Below are 11,273 nucleotides of genomic sequence, written 5' to 3'. Positions count from 1 at the left end.
AGGAGGTAGAGGAGGAGGAGGAGGAGGAGCAGCAACAGGCTTCGGGTCGGATGCAAGAGGAGGAGGAGGTGCAGAAGGAGGAGAGGCAGGAGGAAGAGGAAGAGGAAGAAGGAGAGGCGATGCCGGCGGCGGCGGCGACAGAGGGAGGTGTATCAGCAACGGGGGCGGCTGTGGCCGGGGGGTTGCCCGGTTCCGGAGCCCCGCCCCTTCTCGGCTCCGAGGAGGTGGTCGAGGGGGTGGGGCTCACGGGGGCCTTCACGGAGCCTCCGGTTGGGGACAGAGGTCAGGACGGGCGAGATGGAGGCAAACGGTCCCAGCGGAAACGGAAGCTGCTGACCCATGGGTTACATGGCGACGGTGGCGGGGCTGTTACATCTGGGGCAGCGGCGGGTCCTCCGCCAGCAGCCCTCCGCCAGCAGCGCCCTGGGAGGGTGGCGGCCGCGCGCAGGGGTGGCCGTACAGAGCCTGAGGAAGCGGCTGCGGCTGCGACTGCTAGACCACGTGCGGGGGTGGCAGCCCGCCGTGCGCCGTGGGGGGGGGGCTTGAAAACCGCCGGATCGGGCGCTGCCGCCGGAGCTGCCCCATCAGGGCCAATCGGAGTGCCAACGGAGCCCGTCGTGGTTGTTTCGGAGGTGGCTCGGGTCTCCAGGCCCGCTGAGGGCGGGGCTTCCGAGGATAGGCGCGGCGGAACGGGGCGTGGGGCCGGGGCCGGCGATGCCGACGCAGCTGCGGGGCATAGCGCGCGGCGCAGGCGGGTCGGCGACGGCGGCCGGCCGGCGTCAGAGCAGCCGCCATCGCAGCTACACGTATCCGTAATCTCTGACGGCGGCGGTGGCGGCGACGGGGCTGTTCGGCCCACGTTGCAACCCCTGGTAGAGGAGCCGGCATCATCTGCAGCCACTAAGCGCACCGTCGGCGACGGGGTACGGGGCTCCGGCAGGGCCGCCGGCGGCCGCGGACGTTACGTTGAGCAGCTCGCTGCTGCAAGTGGGGCCGACCAACGCCGGGCGGCGGCGGACAAGGCAGTAGCCGGCGATGGTGGTGGCGGTGGCGCGACGGAGGGCATGGTCGCCATGGACGCGACCTATCGCGATCTGCCGCCCAACGATGAGACCAGCGGCAGTGGAGGCTTGGGCGGAGGCGTAGGAGCGGCAGCCGCCCACGGTGCTGCTGCCAGCCCCACCAGCGCGGGAGCAGCCGGCGGCGGCGACAGGGTGCGTGAGGTGGGGGGCCGCCATTGGGTGGCTCTGGGTGCTGACGTTGCGCAGCACGATGAAGATCTCCTGTTCGATCCCAACCAGGTGCGCAGCGGGGCGCAGCCTGCGGCCGCTATGAGCCTCTCAGCACATCCCCCAGCGCCGCCGCGGCCACCGCCGGCGCTCCGGAACCAGCGCCCTTCCGAGCCACCGCCACAAGTCTCCGAGGCCCAACCTCGCCGGGGCTCTGAAACCATTGTTGCCGCCGCCGCCGCTGCTGGAGTTATTTCGCCGGCAAAGGGCTTCACCCCCTTACCGCACTCGCCGGTCACGGGCAAGCGCCGGTGGGGCACCCCGGGGAGGCTGGCCGCGATGTCCGCGGAGCCCCTCAGTGCGAAGAAGCCGTCTCTCGGTGCGGACGGGAGTGGAGGTGCACGGGGAGCAGCGCCAGCTGGACGGGGATTTAGCGGCGGGCGTGTGGCGGTGCGTCTAGATTACGGGGCGGCGGAAGGAGTGGCGCCACAGTCGTCGTTGGCATCACCAGTACATCCGCAGCAACAGACGCAGCAACAGACGCAGCGGCTGGAGGCCGAGGCGGCTGTACGGCATGGGCCCCGGATGCTGACCCGGTCGGCCGCGATACGGTTACGTGGCGCTGCACAAACAGCGGCAGCGGCAGCAGCAGCAGCGGCTCTGCCGCCAGGAACCACGGCACCACCGCGGGGGCCGTCAACGCCGCCGGGGTTGGCGTCTACGTCGCACATCTCGCGGGAAGGTGCCCGAGGTGGCGACAACGGCGGCGGTGGCGACGGTGGTGACAATGACGGCGGCCAAGTTGAAGCGGGGGTAAGCGTCGTCGTTGTCGCGGAAGTAATGAAGGTCGTAGTTGATGCCGTCGGGCACGTGAGCCAGGCGGCCGGAGGCCGTGCTGTTGTCACGGAGACGGCGCAGAGGGCTGCGGGAGGCGCCAGCGGAGCGCGTGGCGGAGGAAGCCGACGAGGGCAAAATGGCCGAACCGCCGCCGCCGCCGCCAGCCCGCTCACACCTCATGATCGCGCCGCTCCCGCCGCCGACGCTAAGACCAGCATTGATGCAACCGCCAACGCCGCGATTCACTCAGTGAAAGGGCCATCAACCGCTGTGCCGCCACAGCAGCCGCCGCCGCCGGGCCTAGGAGGCCTCCCCTCCTCTGCAGCAGGTGCTGCTAGTGCCAGTGCGCTGCCAGCAGGAGTGGGTGGAGGGACGGCCGTTGCCAGCGGCGGATCTGGCTCCGCAGCCGCCTCGCCTGGAAGGACGGAACGGCCGGTGGGTAGGCTGGGGCACATGCCGGCGGCGCAGCTGGACTCTGAGCGGCTGCCTGATCCCCCACAGACACAGGCAACAGCGTCTATTGCGGGTGCGGGTGCTGGGAGACTGGACGCGGAAACGGCGGCGGGACAGAAGAAGATACCCGCGGAGGCGGAGGCGGCGGCAGCAATGACAGCGGAGCCGCAGGCGGCAGGGGAATCAGAGCACGCGGCGATGGCGGCGGCAGCGGGACTTGTTTCTGTGGATCTGTCGCCAGCGGTGGCGGCGGTGGCGACTCCCTTTGTGACGGCGGCGGCGCCGGTGGGCGACGCCAGGCTGGATGCACCGCCGGCGGCGCCTAACCGCATTACCTGTGGCGGTCCCATCGGCCGTATCGGCAGCACCGGTCGGCCCTCTTCCGGGGCCCTTGAGGATTATGTTCGCAGCGTTCCTGCGCTTAAAGGTTGAGAGCGCATCCGCGTTTTTGAACCTGGCGCGACGCTCACGTCCGGCCGCACACCGGTGGGAGGAGCGATAAGCTTTTGCTGTGGCGTATCGTGGTGTGGCTGGAAGGGGCAGCGGACTTGCGTTGCGCAACTGGTGCACAACTGGTGCAAAGCGGATGTGTGGGCGAGAGTAACGACTGACGTGTGTAATTCGGACATTGAAGTTTGCGCGGCGTTCAGAAGATTGCAGCTCACAAAGCTCACACACGCCGACGCGTCACTCCATCCACAGTGACCAGAGAGCCGCAGCTTGGCGCTACGGAAGGAGAGTGCGGCAGCGGGGACGCATACGTGGTTCCTGTGGAGTGCGTGGAGAGCTGGAAAGCACGGGCTGGTGGGGTTGCTATGGGGAATTGGGGATACCATAATAGCGGCACGGTAGGGGCAGGAGAGGAGCGCCTGCTACCTGCTACCTGCTTCAGGACCGGCGCTTCATGTGGAAGAGTGTGGACATAATGCAGGCTGCCGCAATGGACCGACCGTCCACCGCATGGGATCAAATTTGGGGTGTCGTTCTGGTTGTGCACCGTGCGGTGCGTTAGCAGCAGCACACGGCTGGGATGCGAAGGGTTGTGTGCTCGCTGATTGGTGATCCGTAGCCAGCGCCATTTGGTTCCAACCTTTTCACCGCCCCTATTTCAGTGGCATGGAAGTGCGGCTGTTTGGGTTCACTCCAGGCCGTACCGTATTGGTGAGACCTGGAGGTGTTGGTTGGGCTGTGTGGCTGCTCTCTGCGTCAGCCTGATGTCAGAGTCATATCAGAAAAATAACTAGGGTGTGCTGTAGCAGTAGATGATATCTAGGAAGGCCTGTACATACTTACGAGCGAAGCAGCCCTAGCAGTGGTATATATAAGCACGTAGTTTGCGCTCAAAGTGTCGCAGTCATTGCTCCGTTTCGTTCGTGTCCTGATGGAGTGCTCAACAAGCACTACAGGAGGGCAGCAGGAGTGGGGCGGGCGATGTGCCCAAAAAACTTGGTTTTGCGGTGCACGGACATGTTGGGATTGAAGAAGACGTCTCCTCTTCCACCGCTCCCGAAACGGAAGGGGAACATCAAGCTCCGTACAAATGGCCGACAACACCAACCTTTTGGCGTGACCGTGTCATTCCATAGCGACGCAGTGCCATATCTGTTGTATAGAATGTCCTCTAGGATTAGTAAGCAATGCTGGACATCCCACGGGTCGGCTTGAGAGCGCAATGGTGGGGACAGGGCAGAATCAAAAAGATAGTGCACACCAAAGCATTTCCGCTAATTGCGGATCAGACCTACGGCGTGTTGGCTGTGCACGTGCGAAAGTTACAAAATCATGCCGTAATGCCCGGCTCAAGGATAGCCCCACGAGGGTAGCAGCATCATGTCAACCTGGCGCAAAAGCTGCTAGGTAAACGGCAACCTCCCTCAAAAAACACGCCTGACCAGAGGGTTAAGCTGCGCTATTCAGTAAAATGCGCAGGTGGACTGTGCTAAATGCACAGGTACGGTGAAAGAATTATTTCATCGACGTAACACTCCCCGGTATACTGTGGATTGTACAAAGAGGAGGATAGAATCGAACAGCACCCTGCAGCAGTTTTGAACTAAATCGTCATATGCCCTAATCTACACCGTCAATACAAGACGCGCTCCAAATGCCACCTCCCAGACCCTCAACAATGGACCACTCGAGGTCGCAACAATCCACCACACCCTCGCCCACACGCCAAAGCACCACCGTAGCAACAGTAACAAACATACAGCACACTTTCGCTCCAAACAAGCAAGCTTCACCGGACCCAAATCCGGCTGATATGCTCAAGGGCGTGACTCACAACGACACTGTCCCGCCAATTGCGTCCCGGCCCTAAACGTCATAAGCTGTACAGGCAATTGCATTGGGCCGTCCTCGGATAACCGCTATTGAAGTTACCCTCCTGGAAAAAGGTAAAAAAATTAATTTGCCATATCATCCCAGGTGCAAACTCACAGCATGCAGGACTGAAACCCACCAAGCACGCCAGGAGAAGCCAGGGCCGCGGCCCCCTCAAGCAACCGCTGGAAGATATATATATCTTCCACGCCACGTCAAGGGCCTGTTGCCGTCTGTGTCCTCGCATCCCGCATCCCGGCTTGCGCATACAGCAAACGTGTCACCAGGTATCCCCGCAAAGTCGTCGTTCCGATGTTCGAGATCCCGGAAAATGCAGGCTCATCAGGCCCGCTAAAGCATGGAAGCCAGCGCGCACATCATGCCGCGGGGGGCCGCAGTAGTGAGTCCTGGGTACTGTCCATCATCTGCGGCGGCAACCAGTACATGCCCTGATACGGCATCATCCCCTGGACCGTGTTCACCATAATTGGCTTGCTCGGCCCAGCCCCAGCGTTCGCTCCAGCGACGTTAAAACTAACCCCAGCGGTGCTCACAGATGCCCCAACAGGCCCCAGAGCCGTTCCCGTGGCCGCGGGCAAAGGCATCTGCGTCATCATGGCGCCTTGCGCCTGCGCTAGCAGACCCCCCTGCGCCTGCGCTAGCACGCTCGCCTGCCCTGCCTGCTGCTGCTGGTTCGACATTGTTGGGAGAGGAGGTGTCGATGCAGATGGCAAGCTTGCCGCGCTTAGCAGCGGGTTGCCGGCCGAAGCAGCCATGGCTGTCGGCATTTGCAGATGCGGATGACCCATCGGTGCCCCTGCAAAACGATCAAGGGAGGACGGCATCGCCAAGTTACAGTTGACTTGGATTTCGAGTTAACCCAAGATGACCCCCCTTCGTTAACCTACCTGCAATGACTGGGCATGCCATCATGCCTGCTGGCCCGCCAACCAACATCGCCTGCCCAGCCGGCATCATCTGCCCCTGGCCCATCATCATCAGGCTGTGTTGGTAGAGCTGCTGGCCGCGTTCACGCTCAAGTGATGATACCCGTTCCTGCTCCAACGTGGAAAACAAGGTCAGGCTCCAACCTACTTCAGGGAACATGCAAGCGCTTAAGCCGGGCTTTGAGTTGCCACGACGTACCTCCAAGAACTTATTCAGCTGCTTGAGCTGGTGATTTTCGACAGTAATTTGCTGCACGTACTTGATAGCGTCCGTTAGGATAGTGCTTTTGTCCGTTTTGGGCTCATTCCCGGGGTCCACGAGCCGTGCTAAATCAAGGAACCTGAAGAGCCGAAACGGCGTCACAACCATAGGACTCGACGTGACCTAATACGATGCCCAGTGCTTACCGCTCGTTTAGCTTTTCACGCCTTGCTTTCTCGCGGCAAGCCTTTTTGGTCGCCGCTGCGGACATCTCTCCCCCTTTCGTCCGCTTGCCTGCCGACTTCTCGCCTCTGCCGGCTTCATCCTCTTCATCGGATTCTGAGAATCCAGCGTCATCTAACGGCCGCTTCATTCCTTGGGCGGAGGCTGCCAGCGGCCCGGGTTGCGTAGCTGCGCTAACTGCGGCACCACTTACACCTGCAAGCTCACGTTGGGCGTCCGCAACCTGACAGATCGCTTGTAGGGTCGTAGAATCCAAGGCCTCTGACCCAAAGACAAGGTCGTCTGTCAAGAATTCCAAAAAGCTTGAGTTCAGAGCATCGTCGGCTGCCCCGCCCTTCCCAGCTTGTTCCAATTTACAAGACTGTTCAAGTGAGCAAGGTGCCTCCATCAGACTCAAATTGGGTGCTGAATCACCGTAACATAGCATCTACACCACTAATTTACACAGCGTGCCATATTGCAAGTGACCTAAGCAGAATAACCAATAATTGCGGTCAGGCTGCGAGTGGACTAATGGGCCACAGCAGACACAGGAGTTAGGCCGGTCCTGATCTACAGGTGATGCCGTACAGTAGCATTTCCTTTCTTTCTGCACTGATGTGAGGAGAAAATGGGCCTCTCTGAATGTCTCGTATTTATGCATAAGTGTCATGGTTGCATAGCATGGGACGTGCCTTGATCGCAGCTCGGCGTACAACGCCACACTTATCATTTCCACTTTTATACAGTAATTAAGCATAAGCATATGTAACGAAGCAAGTCAGCCATATACGCCACCAACGCCGTGTGGGGAGAGAACCCGAGTGTATGTACATGCCTAGCTACTTGAACACCAGGCCCTTCAAGTCCCTCCACCATTTCCGACACCCAAAGCCGCGGGGCACACAAACCATATAATGCACAGAACGCTATGCTTGCACAGAACGCCAACACAACTCGTCTTCTCCTGGGCCTGCTCACAGCCCAAGCACGTCTGCGGTGCCGGGCCCCACGGTCGCCATGCCATCTAGCTTGTTCTCCATCTCCATGTGCTGCCGGAAGATGGGGTTGTTCTTGAATTCTAGGTACAGCGTAAAGAGAACATGCAGTGACTCGATTGGGTCGTCGTACACAGGGATATCCAGCAAGGTGCAAACCAGCTTGGCGTACGTCTTGATGTCCAATTCCTGAGGACGATATGGCATGGAAAAAATGTTACGCACGGCCCAAGTACAAGCCGACATGCCTACGCATCAGTCAAGCGCGTAACTCTATAACGCATGCACATGAGGTAGTTGCAACTCCACCACGGACTGAATAACTATTGTCATGGTGCAAACTTCTTTAGCACGATGACAGCTAACGCAAATCCAGGTGTGTTTCTCCCGTCCTTTCATTCAATCCTGGTTGCCTGTCAAAAAGTAGGTGGTGTCAGCCGTCCACCGCTGCGGTATCTGCCGTGATGACTCCCACAGGTGGACCCGTTTGTCAAGGCTTCTTACACCCGCGGCGCATTGCTATATTAAGACGATCGAATGCGGAATCATACTGAGATGCCCTGGGGAGTGCCCGCACATCTCTGCATGATTTACAGCTTGCCCTAGAGATTGCAGCCTAGAAAACAGAAAGGCATAAGGAGCACCCATGACCAAAAACCCAAACCCATTACTGACCACATCGCCCGACGGCATTTTCATGGTCTTCAAGAAAGTTTCCACCTCCGGCGGCCACTCCTGCATTAGCGCCTCGATTTCGGGCATCCGTTTGCTGTACGACACGCTGGCCGGTGGCTTGGCTTTGTGGATGTCCAGAATCGAACCTGCGCCGTGAGAAGGTACACGTTAAGGGTACCGAAATACCGCAAGGTCCTCGGTCTGGCTTCCAGGCACGAACAGATCGCCAGGGTGCCCGAAATGTTCCCCAGGCACTGACTGAAAGGACAGACAGGCGATTGATGTTGCCAAGCGCACAAAGCTAGTTTTGCAAGACGGTCGTGGCAAGGCCCGAAGTACTGGTTTGGATTAGGACACCAGGCTTGTTGGGGCACATTGGCAGGTGGTTTGCAAGCCGGGCTGACGTTAGCTCACCAATCCATTGCTGAATCTTTTTTGCCTTGTTCTCGTCCGCGTGCTCCAATCGGCCCACCATGTCAGCCTTCGCACCCGGCGCTTCCTTAGAGAGCTGCCGCAGTTGAAGTGTAAGTACGGTGGGATCTGACTGCTTGGCAGCCGGCTCATCCAGCACCTGCAAATTTAGGCCACATTGAGCTTCTTTCTTGCGTGAGAAAATTAGACAAGCGGGTTAGAGGAAGTATGGAAGGGACGTCCTCCAGCGGCATCCCGGAAGGTCGCAACTGGGTTGCCTTTTATGAGACCGTTATGAAAGGCATGGCACACCGGTACTTCCTCCTTTCGGCTAGTTCTGAACCTCAGCAGCAGACGTACGGGCGGCTGCTATGTCCCGGCAGTATAATCCACAAGCAACATTGCGCCCCGACATCTAGCTGTCTAAGGCACGCTTTTCCGAAACAGAGATGATGGCTTGTACCTTGAGGCCCAAGTAATCGGGCTTTCCGTCGGGCCGCGGCACCTTGATGAACTCATCGATCCCGCCCACCGCTGGTATGTAATCGGGAATAAAGGGTTTGAGCTTAGTCTCCAGCTCCACTGTCTGCGGCTTGTACCTGCCAATGTACTGGAACAGCTCCCGCACGTCATCCGGCACGTTTAAGTGCTTATACTCCTGCGCGTTGTACGCCCCCACGGGGGCACTGTCGTCCCCTCCACCAGCGCCTCCTTGTCCTGAGGCCAGAGCCGCCAAGGGAGCTGCTCAGAGCACACAGTTTGCAAAACAAAACATCGTTGATCGCTATACAGTAGGCCGCGTGGCTCACCATCTTGGATTGCGGATTAGGAACCGTGTTACGCTTTTGGATTCAGGGGAGTTAGCCAGGGCTTCAGCGGTATCAGACATTGTTGAACACAAGGAGGGTACGATCCTGTTTTCTCCGGGTTTCCTCGTGCTTGGTGGTCAGCGCAGCTCATGCGGCGACCTGTTACCGGTTGGCTGTACAGGTCCAAAACCCGTCGCTCATCGCCATTGTCCATATGCTGCATCCTTGCTTGATGTGGCGGCATCCCCACGCGGGGTTTGGGAAGCCGCTTACCTCCGTGTTTGGCGGAGGAGGTGTCATATGCCTCCGGGGAGATCGTCCGCGCTGGCGCAGCGGGCCCCTCGTCCATGTCGTGGGACTCTATCAACGACGCATCTGCTCGGCGCACATCAGCGCATCTTAGACGTAATAACCGAAATGCTGTGATCCCCCAAATACCTACCTCTAGGCACCGCTGGAGGTTCGTCTGCGCCAGCGAAGCTCTCAGATTCACTGAGGTTCACCTCCTGTGCACATGTCGTCCGCCGGGGCCTTGGCGACATGCATAATGCGTGCCAACGGTAATACAACTATTCCTACCTCATCATGTGGTTGGTTCTGAACTACTGTTGACCTTGCCGTCCCCTGAAATTGCTCTCCATCTCCGAGCTCTCCCGAAAACTGCAGCCCCAGCACAAGCTGTCACAAAATGAACCAAGATATAAATAAAGCATAACATGCTCACCCCATCATCTTCGCGGTAGAAGGAGTCGTCCATTAGACCCTGACCAAGGAACTGCGGACTGTGCGTTCCAGGCCACAGGCACTACCCTCTACGGCTCTAGCAATAAGATAATATATTTAACAAGCTATTGGTGCATAACCGTCGCAAGGAAGCAGCTTCGGAAAGGATAGTTGCTTGCAAAGCTAGTTACTTAATTTGTCTCTTTCCATGGCATCTTACCACAAGTTGCTATAGGTGAAGATTAGCAAGCTTCAGTAACTTGATCGGTGTAGTAATCGTACTACAGAAATACGGCAAGCAGCCCTGCAAATTGCCAGGGCTGGAGAGGTTGAGACGTATCTATTAATGTGCCCAATGCCGTTATGTGCATAACGCGTGCCTCATAGACTGACAATGCTGCATTACTCCCGGCGGGTCACTTGCCTTCGCTGTTTCACCAATTTCCGCTGCTCTCCATTCCCACGCGCACCCCGTGCTTTCATGGAAGCGTAGAAGCACAGGAAGCACTGGCCAAGGTTGTTGTCATGAAGCCTCGCCATAATCCGAAACCAGTGCGCCCCGTTGGCAGGCTGTAACCACAACCCTCGATGACACGCACCCTGGTAAGAGGTCACATCCGTTGTAAATTTTGCTGCAGACTATATTCTCTGTATAGAACACTGATGGAATTTTGGTAGCCAATAACAGGGTGAGCTATACATCCCTTGGACTGTTGTGCGTCAAGCACCTGAGGAGGCGAACACTCTCATCACTTGCTTACAAAGAAGCACACCTGCAGCTACAGCAGCGAATGGCCATACCACGCTACGTGTATAAGGTTCCGCTCCGTGGCACATGCAAACACGCAAAGTATTTCACCATACCCGTTTATGCATGCACCAATAGGAAAGAGTACCCGACGTTGCCTGTTAGGGCCGCTTGGACGTGGCACTTTGGCCACGATAACTATGATTACACGACCAGAGAGTTGACAACCGGGTGGAGCAACCTGCACAAGTTGCAATGAAACGAGCAAGGAGACTCCTAGCTGGACATCCTATGCGGTAATGCAATGTCCTGTCCGCGCACATCGCCGCATTAAATTAAGCACGTCTTGCCAAGCCGTAAAAGCTGCTTCCATGTTCCACATTCATTCTGCTCCTACCAACAAAACCGTCATGAGGGTCGCCACAAGAGTCGGACGAACGGTGAAAAATTGGAGCCGCTCCGCATGTCTTTAACAGGTATGGTGGCTATGGAACTTGAATGGGGGTAACCGGCCAGCCCATCGTTTTGCCACACCGCAACAAGGCAGTGGCGGCAGCAACACGGTCCCGGCGGCCGGCGACCCTGTCAATAGCAGGCCACAGCTGGGAGGCGTCATGGCCAGGCTGATGACCCTGCCCCGGTGTCCGTGCACGTTGTAATCCAGGGCTCCCTAGCTACCAGGCATCTCCCTCACCTC

At 58.5% G+C, this 11,273-nt stretch overlaps 1 protein-coding gene across 1 annotated transcript; it reads right to left on the bottom strand.

Moving 5' to 3' along the window:
- Positions 1-6,876: 6,876 nt before the first annotated feature.
- On the bottom strand, positions 6,877-10,054 carry VOLCADRAFT_74462 (uncharacterized protein). The gene is made up of 8 exons (XM_002949984.1): positions 9,830-10,054; positions 9,685-9,765; positions 9,548-9,611; positions 9,379-9,480; positions 8,760-9,037; positions 8,300-8,456; positions 7,886-8,031; positions 6,877-7,399 (listed from the first exon to the last, which is right to left on the bottom strand). The coding sequence occupies exons 1-8, from the start codon at positions 9,860-9,862 to the stop codon at positions 7,190-7,192; spliced, it is 1,071 nt and encodes a 356-aa protein (XP_002950030.1). The 5' UTR covers positions 9,863-10,054; the 3' UTR covers positions 6,877-7,189.
- Positions 10,055-11,273: the final 1,219 nt, after the last annotated feature.

The sequence above is a fragment of the Volvox carteri genome, assembly GCF_000143455.1.
Source record: "Volvox carteri f. nagariensis unplaced genomic scaffold VOLCAscaffold_17, whole genome shotgun sequence".
Lineage (NCBI taxonomy): Eukaryota > Viridiplantae > Chlorophyta > Chlorophyceae > Chlamydomonadales > Volvocaceae > Volvox > Volvox carteri.
Note: the sequence above shows the minus strand (reverse complement) of the source record. Positions and strands in the feature narration are given on the sequence as shown.